The following is a 19947-nucleotide window of genomic DNA, read 5'->3' as shown; positions in this document are numbered from 1 at the left end:
TTTTTTTAAAATGACCTAACTTAACCAACTTATAAAAAATGCAATGCCCTTGTTTTAAGTCTTGTAGTAACTTGAGTTTTCGAGCACCCGTAAACAGACTTGGCTGTTCTTGCAGTATTAAGGACAATGGTATACAACTCGGATTTTTTTTAAAAAAGGGATTCTATTTAATAGTGTAAGTTCAGTGCTGGAGTCAGAGAATCTTCTGAAACTAATTTAGCACTAAGGTTGAAAGAAAACAAGTATGGGTATTCCTGGGAACCTCATGAAAATCCCACGTACACAGTTCTGAGCTCCTTGCAGGAAGACAGGAAACACATGTTAAGAAAGAAAGATGCAAATTAAAAGCAAACCACTTCTAAATCTTTTGCTTTTGAGTAAGACACTGAACAATAAAAAGCTGTATTATGTTACCATGGGTAACAGCCTTCCATACAGTCCTCCAAAGCTGATTAGGGGACCTGCCCAAGTAGTATAAGACAGCTAGAGAAAAAAATCCACGAGAGACTTCATTATCTCTGTCTCTATGATTTTTTTTTATGAAGTTACTTTTTGATCTGGAACACCTTTTTTTCTATTCTTCTAGGAAGCTTATATGAAAATGGGACACAGAAATTGTTTGACCGAGAATATGTGTTGATGTTTGGTGTGTTCGATGAAAGCAAAAGCTGGCAAAAAGCAACTTCCCTCATGTACACGATTAATGGTTATGCTAATGGAACTCTACCAGGTATTGCATGAACTTCTCCAATTGGCATACTGCGAAGAGCTGGGAAAGCTGAGATACAGTTGGGATAACTGATTTATATCTTTACTTTCCCATTTCTATTATCGTGGGGGGGGGGGGAATGGGATTCAAATATTTCCATGAGTACCAGTGGTTTTGAGGGGCTTGTGATGCTCTCCATAGATGAGAAACACAAGTATGTGCTTTGTACATCACAACAGATCCAAACAAATCAGAAACTGCACTTCCTTTTCAACTTTGGTATTATGTTTGTGCAGGTAGTACCATTATACAGGATTAGGACATGCTTTCCACTGCACAGCACACTATGAGGATTAGTGGTGGTAGTGTATTTAAAATATGGAGGTTGGAGGTTGTTAGGGAATTTTAGGGTACCCTACTCTCATGGGCAGAGAGCCAATGTAAAAACCAGTTTGAAGTGGTTGGATTATTCAGGAGGGCTTTCTGCTCGGGTTATAGGGCTGTGTCATAAGAAATAGCTCAAAGAGATAATTGTCGAAGGCTTTCACGGCCGGAGAACGATGGTTGTTGTGGGTTTTCCGGGCTGTATTGCCGTGGTCTTGGCATTGTAGTTCCTGACGTTTCGCCAGCAGCTGTGGCTGGCATCTTCAGAGGTGTAGCACCAAAAGACAGAGATCTCTCAGTGTCACAGTGTGGAAAAGATGTAGGTCATTGTATCTACTCAGGAGGGGTGGGGTTGAGCTGAGTCATCCTGTAAGAGTTTCCCAGGGTGTGGAATGCTAATGGCGGGAGGCTTCACTGTATCCTGAGGAGGTTCTTTTGCATATGGATTGGTACTTGATGTGCTAATCTTCTCTGCAGGGCTATTGTCAGGGATAGAATGTTTTGTTAGCCTGGTGTTTTTCAGAACTGGCAACCATGCTCGGTTCATTCTTAAGGTTTCTTCTTTCCTGTTGAAGTTTTGCTTATGCTTGTGAATTTCAATGGCTTCCCTGTGCAGTCTGACAAAGTAGTTGGAAGTGTTGTCCAGTATTTTGGTGTCCTGGAATAAGATACTGTGCCCTGTTTGAGTTAGGCTATGTTCAGCCACTGCTGATTTTTCAGGTTGTCCAAGTCTGCAGTGTCTTTCATGTTCTTTTATTCTTGTCTGGATGCTACGCTTTGTGGTCCCGATGTAAACTTGTCCACAGCTGCAGGGTATACGGTATACTCCTGCAGAGGTTAGGGGGTCTCTACTGTCTTTTGCTGATCGTAGCATCTGTTGTATTTTTCGGGTGGGTCTGAATACTGCTTGAAGGTTATGCTTTTTCATAAGCTTTCCCATCTGATCAGTAATTCCTTTGATATATGGCAAAAACACTTTTCCTGTGGGAGACTGTTTTTCTTTGGTTGTTTGATTCATCCTGGGTTTGATTGCTCTTCGGATTTCATTTCTGGAGTAGCCATTTGCCTGAAGTGCGTGGTTTAGATGATTAATTTCCTCATTGAGAAAGTGCGGCTCACATATCCGTCTTGCACGATCCACTAATGTTTTCATTATGCCTCTTTTCTGTCGGGGGTGGTGATTGGAGTTTTTGTGTAGGTACCGATCAGTATGAGTTGGTTTCCTGTAGACCTTGTGACCTAACTGAAAGTTTGCTTTGCGGATGACCCAGGTATCCAGGAATGGGAGTTTTCCCTCGATTTCTTTCTCCATGGTGAATTGTATGTTCAGGTGGATGTTGTTGAGATGATTCAAAAACCCCATCAATTCTTCCTCCCCATGGCTCCAAATGATAAATGTATCATCCACAAACCGGAACCATACACTAGGTTTGTGGGGTGCTGATTCTAGAGCTGTTTTTTCAAAATGTTCCATGTAGAAGTTTGCTATAACTGGGCTGAGTGGGCTCCCCATGGCCACCCCATCCATCTGTTCATAGAATTCGTTGTCCCATTGGAAGTAACTGGTTGTCAGGCAATGGTGGAATAAGGCTGTTAGGTCACAAGGTCTACAGTTAGGTCACAAGGTCTACAGGAAACCAACTCATACTGATCGGTACCTACACAAAAACTCCAATCACCACCCCCGACAGAAAAGAGGCATAATGAAAACATTAGTGGATCGTGCAAGACGGATATGTGAGCCGCACTTTCTCAATGAGGAAATTAATCATCTAAACCACGCACTTCAGGCAAATGGCTACTCCAGAAATGAAATCCGAAGAGCAATCAAACCCAGGATGAATCAAACAACCAAAGAAAAACAGTCTCCCACAGGAAAAGTGTTTTTGCCATATATCAAAGGAATTACTGATCAGATGGGAAAGCTTATGAAAAAGCATAACCTTCAAGCAGTATTCAGACCCACCCGAAAAATACAACAGATGCTACGATCAGCAAAAGACAGTAGAGACCCCCTAACCTCTGCAGGAGTATACCGTATACCCTGCAGCTGTGGACAAGTTTACATCGGGACCACAAAGCGTAGCATCCAGACAAGAATAAAAGAACATGAAAGACACTGCAGACTTGGACAACCTGAAAAATCAGCAGTGGCTGAACATAGCCTAACTCAAACAGGGCACAGTATCTTATTCCAGGACACCAAAATACTGGACAACACTTCCAACTACTTTGTCAGACTGCACAGGGAAGCCATTGAAATTCACAAGCATAAGCAAAACTTCAACAGGAAAGAAGAAACCTTAAGAATGAACAGAGCATGGTTGCCAGTTCTGAAAAACACCAGGCTAACAAAACATTCTATCCCTGACAATAGCCCTGCAGAGAAGATTAGCACATCAAGTACCAATCCATATGCAAAAGAACCTCCTCAGGATACAGTGAAGCCTCCCGCCATTAGCATTCCACACCCTGGGAAACTCTTACAGGATGACTCAGCTCAACCCCACCCCTCCTGAGTAGATACAATGACCTACATCTTTTCCACACTGTGACACTGAGAGATCTCTGTCTTTTGGTGCTACACCTCTGAAGATGCCAGCCACAGCTGCTGGCGAAACGTCAGGAACTACAATGCCAAGACCACGGCAATACAGCCCGGAAAACCCACAACAACCATCAAAGAGATAACGTAGTAAGGAAGGGGGACTATAGGTTATGTCATTGGGTACTGTCTGCTAAGGTATATGCGCCTACTGGGTAGTGTTCACCTAGCTAAATATGTCATGTTAGTTACCCTTTTCGTTTTCGAAAGGGTTCGTCTCTGTGTTTGGCATGATACTTGTTTTCAAATTTTCTGCTACTATTACTATTATATTTGTTCATTGGATGTCCTAACTGTTGATCATATTGTATTTTGCTCAGTGCATGTCCTAGCTGTTGATTATATTGTATTCATTTGCACTGTGTAATCTGCCTTGGGTCTCAGTGAGAAGGGCAGACTATAAATAAATAATAAATAATAAATAAATAAAGCCTCAATAATCATGTGAATAGGCATACCTTAATATAGTAGAGCTAGATGTTAAACCACAGTGCAATCCTCTGGGTTGGACCCAGACTAAATTTTCAGCTAATGGAAGAGGAGATGTAATTTTTGCCAGTTTCCCCCTCCTACTGAAGAAACTGATTTGTCCTTTAATCCATTCCTGAGGGTCTCCTGTCTCCTAGGAGCAGCATTTCTAGGAGATCAATGGGCTGAATCAGGAGGAGGGAGGGAGGCACGCAGGAAGTGCCTTATGTCTGTGGAAAATTTAGTCTGGATCCAACCCTATTGCTCTGACCCATTTCACAGTGTAATTGTGATAGGTACCATGCATAAGAAGTTTGGAAAACTCAATAAAGGCTACAGTCCTATGCAAACTTATCTGGGAGTAACCAAACAGAGCAAAGCTGGTCTTATTTCTGAGTAAATATGCCAAATGATTACACTGTAAGAGGCTCAGGTTTTCCTGCCCTTTTTAAAATGGATGAATTCTTGCTCATCCGTCCACCCTGATGACCAGTTCATATAACTTGGCATGCATGAAATGTGGGTTGAGTGGATAAATGTTCTAGACAGCCAGAGACAATTCTTAGCCAGAACCCACAGGCTGAATAGTGTGGGCCGTGTGTGTGTGTGTGTGTGTGTGTGTGTGTGTGTGTGTGTGTGTGTGTGTGTGTGTGTGTGTGTGTGTCTACTTCATGTGTTGAAGTGGTCATGGGAGTTTCCCCCATGAATTCTGATTACAGCTTAGCTTGCATGATCAATGCAAAGCCGCAAAGTAGAAGACATAAGGACATAAGAATTGTCTGGCAGGATCAGAGCAGCATTCCTTTTCCACAGGTGCCAGCCTCTGGAAGTGGGGAAAACGAAGCATGAAGGAAATAGTAATTTGATGTTGTTTGTCTCCAGTATTTAGTAATCAGAATTCTTTCTCTAAATATAAAGGTTCCCTTTAGCTATGATGGCTAATAGCTACTCATAGGCTGCTAAGCAGTGAAATAGACTTATTCTCCATGCTTCATTTAACTGTAGTAACTGTATTTGTGGTTAAATATCAGTTGAGCTGGCTACATGATGAAGCAAAACAGAATGGTTTCACTCTTTGCAATACTCTGCTCTGATCTCTTCAACTTGCAATCTCTACATGCTGGTTTGGTTATGTGAATTGGTCCTGTCTAGAATTGTAAATCATGTTTGCTTGTTACTGTTCTTTGTGAGTTAGGTGTCCTTGCCAAGGGTGGGCCCCCTGGCAAATACCAAAGTGTTTGGTCATTGCAGGTCATTTATTGAGCAGAGGACAAATAAAACTGCACTTTCCACTCTCCTGTCACTCACTCATTAAACAATGTCTTTCCACACTGCAAAGTCTAGAAGGGAATCGTATTGTGACTGACCTTGACTGATTTTTAAGATAGTTCAGCTGTTTTCTCTCTCTCTTATACTTTTTATTTCAGATTTAGAGGCCTGTGCTTACGATCGCATTAGCTGGCATTTGATAGGGATAAGCTCTGCACCAGAGATCTTCTCCATTCATTTCAATGGACAAACCCTGGAGCAAAACCGCTATAAAGTGTCAACTGTCAGCCTTGTTGCAGGGGCATCAACAACAGCAAACATGACTGTGAGCCGCACAGGAAAGTGGCTAATATCTTCTGTTGTCCAAAAACATCTCCAAGGCAAGGCGATCTTTATTAAGCAGGCAGTTGCACAACAGACCACAGGCTTGTTGTTTTCTCTTGAGTGGAGGCGGGCATACAGAACTTTTGGTTTCATCTCAGTTGTTGTGAAAGCTTTAAAGGGGAACTGCAGTTTGATTACAAAGCATCATATTCAAAGTGATAAGGATAGGGTGATGGCTGCTTAACTTAAATTAGTGTTGCTGCAGAATACTTTGTACTGTATTGTGATCTCTGTCCATCCAAAAAAAAAAAGCAGGGGGAAATCCAAACCAACCCCAAGTTCTGCAGCAACAGTGCATATTCAAAGGGAGCTGAAACTGTAAATTTGCTTCTTTTCTAGAAGTGATTGCTTTCCTGCACTTAATGAGCATGACAGCAGACAAGATAGTATATGCAGTCCCTTAAGAGGAAGTATTGTCCTCATCTAGAGACTTGGCTAACACCAATGAGAGATGATTTTGAGGTTCAGAATGCAGAACATGGGAATGAGCATAAACGTAAATTCCGCTAGAGTATGCCTCTTCGTTTCCAGTTTTATTTGGGAAATCCATTGATCTCCACATGATTTTTCTGCTGGGCAGAGTATATCTTGCTTTCAGCAGATAAAAAATGGATTGGTGTGGTGCTTGCTGTAAACTAGGCAATGCAAGGACACTGCATCTATATGCAAAGCATGATGTTGTGAGAAGTGGTACATACATACAACCGGCTTGCCATGAGCAGAGAGCTAATGTGTGCCATGATTTCAAGTGGTTACCATGTGTATTGACATGACACACCCTTCTTTTAAACCTTTTAATGCATTTTTACTTATGCTGGTCCTTCCAGATAAGAAGGAAGACCAAAAAGATTTTCCATCTCATAAATAATCAGGATTGAAATTTTTAACTAGTTTGGTCTGGCACATTCATTAATTAACTAAAGCTTTAGTCAATTTATTGTTGGAAGCCAATTTGTGCTGGCAAACAGGAATTGGGTTGAGGAACATGAAAGTTTAGGAGCACATCTTTTTACTTTTTGTGGCTACGTTGGTTCTGTTGTGACACTGTAAGAGGAATGAGAAAAATATAGATGATGGCATTTCCTCCTAACAATGATCAATAGCTTTTGTTTATTAATTTGTAATTATCTTCCATTTCTTTCAGGCACAAATCGAGGTTTTCATAAAACATTAATTTATTTAAATTAATTTTAAAAAGCAGAAGATAAATCAAATAGCCTGAGAAATTAATGCCCATGCAGAACAGCATTTGTAAAAGCTCTCCCAGTGGCTTGAGCACTAATAACAAAGCCTGTGACACTGAACACTACTTCTAGATTTATTCAGAATGTTGAAGACATGCATGATGGGATACTATGGACAAGATTTTTGTTGTTGTTTTGTTTTAGATTTTGTGTGGGCCAATATAGCTGGTTACACAGTTAAAAAAAAAAGAACAAATTGTCCTTGTTACATCTGTTTTTCAAATCAGCTGGAATGCATGGTTACCTCAGGATAGAGGACTGTGGAAATCCAGATACATTAACCAAGAAATTATCCTATAAAGAATGGCGAATGATTAAAGAATGGGAATATTTCATTGCTGCAGAAGAAGTCATCTGGGATTATGCTCCACAAATTCCTGAGAGTGTTGATAGGTAACTTGGTGAAAGTGTGAATTGTTTTGCATGCTGAGGGGTGTACTGAATCTAATCCTGTGGATTAGTACACAGTCACTTAAATACCAGCAGGCTGGTGATATGGCTTGAGAAGGAGCCAGAGCAGCAACCACAGATCTTTGGCAAACTTTGTAAATAATATCTGTTATTATTGTGAAGTAGCCTGTTGTTCCTGAATTCTTCTCTCTCTTGAGGAACACAGAGTGCAGCTGTCCATGCCTGCTAACAAGTTTCTTAGTTGCTGTAGAAATTAGTCAGGTGTGATTCAGATGCAGCAGCTAGCCGTAGTTCATCGTTACAGGAATGCACCTTGAAAATCTTTTGGTCTGCATATTCCTCCCAGCCCCTCCATCCTCCCTTTGCATGTGGCTTGGAAATTTATACTTTACAGTTCCATAGTAAACTACAGTTTATTACATCTAGACCGAAAAGGGTGGTTTGTCCTCCAAGCCAGGATTAAAATGTGGCCTGGAATCTTGGCTGGTGTCAACATACCCTAAGATATGGCAGCTGCCGGGGTCCAGGGCTTCTGGTGGGGCCCCGTTGATGGGGAAGTACATGTGGGTGGTGCAGAATGCCACCCTCAGCAGGAGCACTCACCAGCCATTGCTGTCAGGGAAAGGGCATGGATGCGATGCAGGTAACAGGTAGCTGTGGGCACAGGCTTGTGAGAAGGGGAAGGATGCACAGGTGGGGGGATATCATATGAGTGGGTAGACGTGGAAGCATGAGGGGGGGCTGGTGGTGGGCAGAAAGGAGCCTGTAGGCAAACCTCCAAAACCCAGAACTGGTGCTAGGACAAACTTACAGTTTTTGTGATTTAGACAAAATGAGAGGCTATGATTTTCTTTAGGAGTTACAACCCAGGCTGTGTGAAAGTGGAAGTGGAGGAAAGAGGCAGAGGCAGAGACAGGGATGAGGAAGTGTGTGAGCCTGAGGATTTCAGAGATTCATTCCTGTAACAAACTCTGAATTGTGTGTCCTGTATATGACAAGAAGAACCAAAGAGGGATAGAAGTGTAGGCTACATGAAAAACTGAACACACATGGCAGGACTACTCTTTAAAACTGTGGGGTAACACCATATGTCCAAAGCACCAAAACAGCAGTTTCCTTTTCCTAGCAATTTTCCGTCACCTCATTCCCATACCTTTGTACATCTGATTCACTTTTGTACATGTGAACAAAAGTTCACATATCTCTCTGAATATCTGTGTATTTCTTAAACCCCAGCTGTTCTTGTGCTTTAATATGCCTGGAACCCAGCAGGGGGAGGGGGAGCAAGCAGTTGTATATTTGGGGACATTTTGTGTAGAAAAATGGCCATTCCTCCTACTATTTAAAAATTTAAGCTTCCTGAGATGTCTTTTCATAAAAAAAGTTGGACTCTGTTATATATATGTCTGCATGTGTATATATATTTGTACCACGGTCTCCACTCAAACAGCAAGAGCAATTTGCAGTGCCATCCTAAACAAACCCTTCTAAACCCACTGACTTCAACTGACTTAGAAGGGTGTAGCTCTGCTTAGGATGGAGCTGCCAGTGTGGGAGAAGCTCATGTAGGATTACTTTCATAACACTGCTTCATTTTTGTCCAGTTGCAGAAGATGTCATCCATTTGTAGAAACAGCCATCTTCATATGGATAAGCTGCAGGGCTTTTTTTTCAGTGGGAACGTGGTGGAACGGAGTTCTGGCACCTCTTGAAAATGGTCACATGGCCAGTGGCCCCGCCCCCTGATCTCCAGACAGAGGGGAGTTTAGATTGCCTTCCGCGCCACTCAGCGCGGAGGGCAATCTAAACTCCCCTCTGTCTGGAGATCAGGGGGCGGGGCCACCGACCATGTGACCATTTTCGCCGAGGGCGATTTAACTTAAAAAAAACTCCCCCCTTGTTCCAGCTGACCCAAAGTGATGTCATTGTGCGGTCCTGAGTTCCACCACTGAGTTCCACCACCTCTTTTCCCAGAAAAAAAGCCCTCATAAGCTGCATAGAGTGCTCAGAATCCCTATGCGGTCTGTCAGGACAGGTAGACCGATTTGATAACCTGGTAAAACATACAGAAAAACCTTGTATGTTGCTCCATCCCCATGGAAGCTTATACTTGCTTCAGAGTTACTATAATGCACAAAATCATATGTCTTATATAGATATGTTGAAACAGACTTTTTCTATAGAGGCTTAGATCTCTACCAAAGAGGTTTTACTGATGTTCCCCTCCCCTTTCCCCATGTTTGAAGACAATATAAAGCCCTGTACCTGGACAATTTTTCAAATCTCATTGGCAAGAAGTACAAAAAGGCTGTTTTCAGGCAGTATAAAGATGCCAACTTCAGCAAACATACAGAAAGTACCTGGCCAAAGGACCGTGGAATTTTGGGCCCTGTTGTCAGAGCTGAGGTTAGAGACACAATAAATGTAAGTATTGAGGACCAAATGTACTTCGAAATCCCATTTCATTGAATTCATTAATTAAATGAATTTGTTGTCTTAGTTATTTTATGTGCTGTACTTTATGTACTGATGGGACTGAATTGAAGGGAGTAAAGTTGTATATATTTGGCCAGCAGATTTGAACTGGGTAAACAAGGGTCTTTGTGTGAGCATGTGTGCACATTCACCAGCCTGCCTGTTTGTTGATACCAATGATAAATAACAAGACCCGGAGTAGTAGTCATCCTATGCTGTTGTCAGGAATGGTAACTGGCTGTACTTATCTTGTATACGTTTGAGCCTTGCATAGTAATGTCACAGACTGTACCTCTTGCATTTCGCTGCCTTTTGACCCCCACTGTTTCTTTTTCGTCTCTGCCAACATATATTTGGCAGTTGAGGACAGACATCACACATCTGATGGGCTGTTGTCCAGAAAAGTCCACAGCTCAGTAATCTGTTAGTCTCCAAGGTGCCACAACACACCTTTTTGTTCTTAAATAACAAGGGCTCCACCATCTGGAATCTACATGAATGACATGCAAGAGCAACACTGCATTCTCTCAGATACAAGGACTAACATTGTGCTTTTCATTGACAGGAGTATTTGTCTGTAGAGTTTTAAACAGTGCTGTAGCCCAACCCAGCTCTAAAATCTTATGTCAAGACAGCATTGTTGCCATGCTGAACATATTTTTTTTCACATGCATTTTGAAACAGATTGTATTCAAAAATATGGCCAGTCGACCTTACAGCATTTATGTGCATGGAGTAACACTTTCAAAAGAGGCAGAAGGAGCTGTTTATCCTTCAGACTCCAAAGGTCAGTAATTTTAAATGTTGACCTAGATTTTTTCCCTGATTTATCATTGTAGAATATTTGTATGCATTACTGTGGCAGTCCCACCAAGAGGTCCCATGGGTCTTACAAAATGTTAGTCCTTTTAATAGTGTTTAAGGTCATTGTAAAGTAAGTTAATAGACATTAAAGCAGAAAGAGGCAATTAAGGAAATGATGTAGCACGAGGACATGAGAGAGAGGCCCTGAATTATAGCTTTGACTCCACTACTCGCTTGTGATGTTAGAAGTCATGTGGTATTCTGTGACTTGAAGCTAGTTCACACATTATTAGAGAAAAGATACATTAAAGCTGTATAGCAAGAAAGGGTAGAAAAAATCTAGAATCTGAACAAGATTTATGAGTAGTGTTTTCACTGTACAGAATAATTGTCTTTCATTTGCTTATATTACTGTTTCCTTTATGTTAATGTCAGAGAACACCACTCGGAGTAAAATTGTCCAACCAGGAGAAACGTATACGTACAAATGGACTGTACTTGAAACTGATGGGCCCACAGCAGAAGATGCTCAGTGTGTCACCAGATTATATCATAGTGCTGTGGATGTGACAAGGGATATTGCCTCAGGACTGATTGGACCTCTTCTGATTTGTAAAGGCAGGGCACTTGACAAGAAGGGAGTACAGGTACAGTCAAGTATTGCAAAGTTTGAAACACTGAGACACAGAAAGTGGTGGAATTTAGTGAGTGATCTGATCTTTCTCTGGCTGGAGACACTATGCATGCTAGAGCTGTAGATGGTACAATAGAGGTACTGCTGCCCATGGTGTTCACCCTCATTTCTTAGTTTCCACTAGAGATGGGCACGATCCGCATTACGAACGTAAAAAACCCACGAAAATGGCGATCGCGCGATCGTGACCTGGCGGATCGTGATCGTCCACGGTAACGATACAGCAGTTGGGAGAGACCTGGATCGTGGCATTCGGGCTCGATTCGGGAATCCAGACACTCAGGCGCCAGCAATCTATTCCCCTGGCAACGGAGCCAGGGGAATGCCTGAGCTCTGTTTGCCCTCCTTCTGTCGCCCTGGAAACCCGAATGGAAGCCCAGCTTTCCTTGATCAGCAGGGCTTCCTTCCAACCATGGAGCAGCAAAGCAGTCACAAGTTGGGAGAAGACACCCAGGGGAGGGAGGGAGAAGGGGGTGTTCTGTAGCCATGGGCACTCCAATCACATCCCTGCAAACCCTGATAGGCAGTTCTGTCGGCCAAACACAAGACGGCCAAACACAAACACAGATGCCGCCGGCATCACCCACCATTCCTGTATTGCTGGGAACACCAGGGGGCGCCCCTCCGCTTTTGCCTCCATGATCCACGATCTGGGTTCGGGAACGGGAGATGGTCATTGCTGTTTAGGAATTCGGGGTCGTGGTCTGCACCGAACCACGATCCTCTGGTTCTGTAATTTTTTTTGGTTCATGCCCATGTCTAGTTTCCACTACTGCTTCCAGTTAAAGTTGTTTTGCAGGTTTTTGAAATTCACCTGGACTCTACCCAGAGATTAATACTCCATGAGAGCTTATGCTACACAACCTTTTTTTGTTTTTGCTGCAGCAGACCAATCCAACTGGAATTAGAAATGAGGTTTATCACTATGAGTTTTATTTTCATGATCACAAGAACTAGTGTAGCATAATCTTTCGAGAGCCACAGCTGTCTTTGTTAGATGCATCTGATGAAGAGAGCTGTGGCTCTCGAAAGATTATGCTACAATAAAGTTGGTTAGTCTTACAGGTGCTACTGGACTCTTTTCTATTTTGTTACTACAGACTAACAAGGCTATCTCCTCTGGATCTAAGAATTAGTGTGGTGATGCTTTTGTACTACTGAGCCAAAATCACAGATTTGTATATGATTCTGACTTGTTGGTTGAATCAATACCAGTGAAACCCAAGATGAATAGCAATGGTAGGACTTTTGAATGCCCCGGTGGGGGGTGGGGGTGGGGGGGAGGAATCTAGTGTAACAGTTATTCAGCATTTGCAGAAGTGAATAGTGCCCCATGGGCTCAAGTCGTGAGTGAGCAGCTTGCTAGATGGCCCAGTTCTGTTACTGGTGAACTTCCATCTTCTATGCAGACAGTCACAGAGTGAGAGTAGACAGTGAACATAATGCTACTCCTTGGAACTGGTTCAAAATCTTTCTTCCTCCAGGGAGTATCTTTGCATACCTTCTGCCCATCTTAGATTTTTTTTTTTGCCATCTCAAGATGAAGAGTTCTTCATGCTGTCAGCAGCTAGGGTATGTCTTGGTGTTTTCCAGAATAAGGCTGATGTAGAGCAGCATGCCGTCTTTGCAGTGTTTGATGAAAACAAAAGCTGGTATCTGGAGGACAATATCAAGCAGTACTGCAGCGATCCCTCCACTGTTAAAAGAGATGACCCTAAATTCTACAAGTCTAATGTTATGCACAGTGAGTAGCCTCACATTGTTAGTGCTATATAAACAATGACAATGTGCACTTTTTAAAAATAGAAGGATAGTATGTTGATTTCCTATTTGTAAGCTTGATGATGTTGACTACATTTTACACCAGTTTCAAAAACACCATATAAGTTAAACAAAATGAGTTGGTAAACTGATGGAGTGTGATTCAAGGCTGCTTTAATACAACCCTTTTCTTGACGCTCTGGTATATAGTGGCAGCACCCTGTATAACTTGTAGAATAGTTTTTCTTCTGTGTGCAAAGTTAAGGCATTTTCATCCTTTTGTAATGTTAATAAAGTGAACAAGAGGCATGCTGTTGGTGAAGCTATTAAAGATACTTTTAATTGCAGCTTTTCTTTTCTTTCAGCTCTCAATGGCTACGCATCCGATAGAACAAATATCTTGGGATTTTGCCGGGATGTAATTGTTGAATGGCATCTCTCCAGTGTAGGCATCCAAGATCAGATAGTGCCTGTACATCTTTCTGGTCATACTTTTCTGAACAAAGGGAAAGATCATGATATATTAAATCTTTTCCCCATGAGTGGTGAATCAGCAACTGTGACCATGAACAATGTTGGTAAGTGACAGGACTATGCTGTTCATTTATTTACCCACAAATACGTCTTGAACCAACTTTCAAGACAGATTCATTCTGAGGACTCATCTCTCCCTGTTATTAGAGCAGAAAGGAATAGTAGTTTGACCAAGCTTTTTTCTTCTACATAGCAACACAGATGGTATACTGGACTTTGTCTGTGGAATTTAAAATAAGGGCTAATGCAGTTTGATGAGAGAATAACTTTACTTTCACTTTTCTCCTCAGGTAAACAACAGGTTTACTTGTAGCTGCCTTCAGGACAACTGCCATGATTTTGAGTTATAAATGAGTGTATGAGATTCTCATTAGTATTTTAATAATATTAATTGCCCTTATACACCACTCTTCTAGACAGATTAGTGCCCCACTCAGAGCAGTAAACAAAGTCAGTGTTATTACCCCACAATACAGCTGGAGAACTGGGACTGAGAGGAGTGGCTGATCCAAGGCCACCTACTATGCTCAGGGGATTTGAACCAGCAGAATGCTGATTTGCAGTCCAACCACTTAACCACTACACTTCCATAGTCCTATGTTGTGTGAATCAGTTCTTGTCAAGAAGCTTCTTCAAAAATCATATTTAGGATCATGATTTTGGGCAGGAGAAACACCTTTCAGACAAAGCTCTGCTGACTTTTATGGCATCTATAACATCTGATTGCTGTATGAATATTTCAAATCATATGGAACATTTCCATGCTAGCTCTAACTATTATCAGAAAGAGAATTCACTCGTGCGAATACTTGATACTTGATGCTCCAGACATTATACCCACAGCAGGGATCAGTAACCATGGAAGTGCCCTAAAATGGTATTGAAATGTGAGGTGAGCCTGGAGGTTAGCTTGCAGGTAGTTCTTCACCTGACTGCATAGCCCATCATCTCTTCAGCTGTTGGTAGTTTCTGGTTCAAGGTTATAAATGGCAAAACTGCCTTATGCTGTGTCAGGCCATCAAGCTGTCTGGTCCAGTATCAGCATGTGCAGAACTTTGCCACGAACATGCTTCTCAAGTGAACATACCTTGTTTAGACATGATCAGCTACATGTGAGGCAAGCTCTTGACTGGATTGCCTGAATGTTCCCTTGTGAACTTTGTCTCAAGTATAACACCATGTCAAGTAACTCCTTGGCCACTGCAACTTGTTATTCAAATCATTAACTTGTCTGACTTGTATAAAGAATAGATTTCTTAGCCATTTGTCTTCTCTTTGCACGCACCTGCATAGTCAGATACACCCTTTCAATGACCATCATCAGATTAAATGCATTCACTGCTTTTTACACCTGTGCAATCAGTGGCATCTATTCAAGAAGAGATTACAAAGAACTGAATGCATGATTAGCTGGGTTCAGACACACTCACTGCAGTCCTAACCAAAGCCAATTGACTTCAGTGGACTTAGAAGAGTGTAACTCTCCCTGGGGCTGCTCTCATCTCAAGAGCCGCATTTAACCCCCGCCCCATTTTACTATGAGTCTTTCAAAACTGGAGGCAGAGAAAGACAAATAATCATATGATAACAGTATAATTGTGCAAATCATGACACCCTTATTTATTCAGTCATATCCAAACAGCTTGATCTGTTCCATACTTGCAACTGGCAAACAGGACAGGAGCTGAAGCAGTGGGTATTTGAGAACAACTGGTCCAGTATTGTCTACCCTGACTAGCAGTGGCTTTCTAAATCCTCAAGCAAAGAGTGTTCTCAGCCTTTAGGTAGTGAAACCTTCTTCAATGGACAAGCCTTGGATTGAACTTGGAACTTCTGCACACACAACCTGTGTTTTACTATTGAACTATGGCCCTTCCCGGGTCCTTTCACAGCCAGATGAAATAAAATCTGTGCTAAAGTGATCAGAAAATAAACTACAGGTCCTGGTACACAGAAGAAAGGTATGCAGCAAGATAGAATACATGGCTTCTCGTGGGAGGAAGTTTTGACACCTTCTTTTCAGGAGAAGAGGCTAAGACATCTCTGTATTCATGCCCAATAAGAAAATGCCTGCTAGGAGGAAGAGAAATCATGACTGCTGTAACCCACATTTCCACAGGATATCCTGAAGTGCAGGTTCCCTTGCCGTCTAAGTATTCATTACTTAAATAAAAATATGTATACGCAGCCTCTTCACCTGATAGCAGGCCTCTTCACAATAAGTGAATCTGAGATGCAGTAACTGTAATGAGGGTTATCTGCTTAAGTAAGACATTGATTGTAAATTTAGTTGACCCATTGTTCTTTAATTACTTAATTCTTGTGTATACTTTAATATTTAGTCTTTCAGTGTTTGATCTCTTTCTGATATGTGTTGTTTTTAAGCTGTTATTGTACCATTTTTCTCTATTTTAATAAAGTTTATTTAAAGCTGAAAATAAAGTAAAACATAATGTGTTTTCTTTTTTGCAGGAACCTGGCTTCTGTCATCCTGGGGCTCCCATGAGATGAGCAATGGTATGAGAATGAGGTTTAGGGATGCCAAATGTGAAAGTGATTACTCAGAAGAAGATGAGGATTATGATGTCTTTATGCCCCCTGAGATACTTCCCACAGCTGTTGCTACAAGAAGAGAAAAGGAAGAAAGAGGCGCAATAGCAGAAGATGATGATTATCAAGAAAACTTAGCTACACTATATGGGTTTCAAGAGGATGGGGAAAAAATCTCAACCAACAGAGAGGATGAGCACAAAGAGGAGGATTACCTAGCTTCACTGCTGGGACTTCGATCATTTAACAGTTCAGCTACCGAGGAAGAAGAGTATAATCTTACTGCTCTTGCCATACAAGACACTTATGGCAATAGCTCCATGAAAGACTATGACATACCTGTAACCTTAGATCTGGTGCTCACAAATAATAATGATACTTTGCATGGTGATGAAATGCTGGCTACTCAAAGTACCACGTCTTACTCCAATGCTGTTGAGTCACTCAACCTGACTTCCACTTCTTTGGCAGAAGAGATTGTGTTTTCAAATATCACTACACAACTTAGCATCTTGTCATCTGATGAAGGTAAAAGTGATGACGGAGATAATGCTACAGCGATCTCAATGAGTTATAACCAAACAAATGGGCTAGAGCTCCTGAGAACTGAAGGGAAAGTGCGGAGCAAGAGTACAGCAGAATTATTAGCTGACACAGAGAATAGCACAGTGGCCACTTTTTCACAACCCTCTTCAGAGAAGGAAGAAGAAAACACTGCAGATGGCAAAGATACTCTGGATGGAGAGAAGGAGAAACAAGGCCTGTCAGAAGCAACATTTTATGCTGTTAAACAAATGCGTGCTCTGCTGTTTCATGTACAACAAAAGAGAAATCTTTCTGCTTTAGGCAATACAACTACAGGTATTGACTTTCTTGCCATACCTAGAGCAGAAAACAACTCCAGCTTAGATAATTTAAAAACTGATTACAATTCAAATGATTATGAGGAGGATGAATTTTCTATCCATTCAACTAATTTAACTTTGGCTGTGGGAGAGATAGAAGAAAATGATAGATTTAAACCACACCATGCTACTGAATTAGAGTTGTCAAAAGTTCAGCAATATGGTAATTCAACTTTGGATGATGTTTTAAGCAGCTTAGTTACTACTCTAATTCCAAAGTCACTAAAAGAAAGTCTGAAAATTTCACCTCTCAAAGGACAGAAGTGTCCCTCTAAAAAGGCAAATTATGAATGGAATTTTGTCTTTGAAAAAGAGAATTATGGCACAGGAACAGACCTTACTAAGACTGTTGATTACAACATTCAGAACAGCTCCACAAATGCCACAACAGATTCAGAAAATGCCATATTCCCTAGTAAGAAAACACAAGAGTTGTATAAAGGAGACTCCCAACCTGAGCTTGGACAACAGGAAATGGGCAGCAAGCTCAGAACCCTGAGTGAAAATAAAAATGAAAACTGTACTATGAGGAAATCTGGTATTTTCCTGAAAGCCCGACGAAAGAAGAAAAGGGAACATTTACGTGTCTCAATGATTCCAAGAGGTTTCAAGCCTCCAGTGTCATCTAAAGAACTCAACTATACCCAAGCTCTCAATAAAACCAACCACACTATGCCACTAAATGAGGCAAATTACACTCTGACACCAAGACAAAATACTTTTGTCAAGATAGGCCTTCCTAATGAAAATGGGGACTATGATGAGTTTGACCGAATATACTCAGATAGTGAAGAGAGTTCCAGTGGTTCATTGGAATATGAGACAGTACACTATGATGATCCATACACAACAGATTCCCGACTTAACTTTAGTTCAGTGCGTAACGCCCATGACATAGCTGTGCACTACCTACGTGCTTTTGGTGAAGGATACAGGAGGACATACTACATTGCTGCTGTAGAAGATTTGTGGGACTATGCACCATCTAGAAAAAGGTTTGATTGGTTTTTTTTCTCTTTTACCACTGTCAGATTCCATGTTGCTGTCTTAACTAGTATAATCTGATAGTCCTCATTCATGTGATATTAATTAACATTAAATGTTATTATGTTTTGATCCATGTACAAAGGGGGAATGAATCAGATAAGTAAGTTGATAGGGGACATGCAGTCAACCTTGTCTACACTGTAATTAATCTGAGATTTTAGGGCACTTTGGAAGCAAAGTATACAGTTATCTTTCAATTTGAGAATGTGCAGCCAGACAATAATGAATCAAGACTTGTACCAAATCATGTTCATTATTTGATATAGTTAATACAATTAATCTGACTTGACAGTGATGTTAACCAACCAGAACAGTTTGCTGATGTTCTCACCCAATAGATGTCTGCCAACTGGCATTTTGGGGCCTTGCATTTTGGCTGAAGGTGGGTTGGTTGCACTGCAGGGGCGGGGGAGGTTCACAATGAAGCCTCTGAAAATCAATAAAAACAGAATAAAGAATTTGAGCTATAATAAAAATGAATAAAATTATTAATGAACTGGATTTAAAAATTCTATACACATCCCTATTTCAAATGTCAGTAAATATAATGCTCCTAACTGATTGCCATATTCTGTAGTAATCAGCAAGATCTGTGAAGACAGAGAGCGAACTGGAGAATGCACATTTTGAGTCACGTTTTTTAGCCATACATAATTGGGGCTAATTGATTTTGGGTGCTCTGTGATCACTAAAGGATACTACTGAGGGAGGGACCATGAATTAGCAGCAGAGCACAAGCTTTACATGCAGCAGGTCCCAGGTTCAGTCCTTAGCATTACCCTGGAAGGATTTTATGATGGACCTCCTCTTCACTCCCCCTCTGTAAAGCAGATTTTCCTGCCAAAATTCAGTTTGCCTGCTTTGACTGAGAAGCCCCAAGTAGCATATTAATATTTGTGGTTTTGAAAGTCTGTTTGCCTCATTCTGAAAGGCAGAGATAATTTTGGCTTGTTGGGACAGTTCAGGAACTTGATGTGAGAAAGCAGGAGCCGGCTTCCTTTTAGTTGGAAATGGCACTAGAGACTGTATAACATTCAAAAGTGCTGAGATAAAATTTGGTTGCTATTACAGAATACACTTTGAGTAACAGGTAAAATAGGTAAAAATTCTTGGTTCTTAACAGTGAGAGGTGTTTTACTTAGTATACTATAGTTTACAGCAACAGTGTTTCTTTACAAAGTTCCCTATGACAGTTCAGGATTCCTGGAGTTAGTTTAAAACTGTTTTCCCTTCACAACAGACCTGGGTCCTCCTCAGAGCCAAATCCCCTTTAGAAACTGGGCAGGAATTCTCCTTAGAAGATAAAACCATTCTTTTGGTTTGAAAGGGTGTTTTAATCCACTGCCCAATCACTCTTAATAATATAATAACATTAGTTTTATATACCGCCCTTCAGGACAACTTAACGTCCACTCAGAGCAGTTTACAAAGTATGTTATTATTATCTCCACAACACACTCCCAGTTCTCTCTAGTCTGTGTAAAGCGAGCTTCAGCTTATGTTAACACTTATACTTTTGAATTCTTAAATAGAATCATGTCACCCATGGGTCCCCAGCATGGTACCTGTGGGTGACATGATGCCTCCTGGCACCTCTGTAAGTTGCTTACAACTTCCAGCAACCCTATGTATTAATTACCTCCAAAACATCCTATATCAGCTTTGATCATGTTTTGCAAACTGAAGTCCATGGCCTCCTTTAT

General features: G+C 41.2%; 1 protein-coding gene across 1 annotated transcript in view; it reads left to right on the top strand.

Moving 5' to 3' along the window:
- F5 (coagulation factor V) overlaps positions 1-19947 on the top strand; it is a 55137-nt gene that overhangs the window by 11402 nt on the left and 23788 nt on the right. Inside the window, exons 5-13 of the mRNA XM_054973431.1 lie at positions 587-730; positions 5594-5815; positions 7291-7456; positions 9721-9898; positions 10634-10736; positions 11189-11400; positions 13041-13191; positions 13574-13786; positions 16215-18192. Coding sequence (XP_054829406.1) covers positions 587-730; positions 5594-5815; positions 7291-7456; positions 9721-9898; positions 10634-10736; positions 11189-11400; positions 13041-13191; positions 13574-13786; positions 16215-18192 — 3367 coding nt within the window. The remainder of the gene's footprint in view (positions 1-586; positions 731-5593; positions 5816-7290; positions 7457-9720; positions 9899-10633; positions 10737-11188; positions 11401-13040; positions 13192-13573; positions 13787-16214; positions 18193-19947) is intronic.

This window comes from Eublepharis macularius, chromosome 3 (genome assembly GCF_028583425.1).
Source record: "Eublepharis macularius isolate TG4126 chromosome 3, MPM_Emac_v1.0, whole genome shotgun sequence".
NCBI classification, from domain to species: domain Eukaryota; kingdom Metazoa; phylum Chordata; class Lepidosauria; order Squamata; family Eublepharidae; genus Eublepharis; species Eublepharis macularius.
The sequence above is the reverse complement of the archived record's forward strand: the minus strand, read 5'-3'. Positions and strand labels throughout refer to the sequence as shown.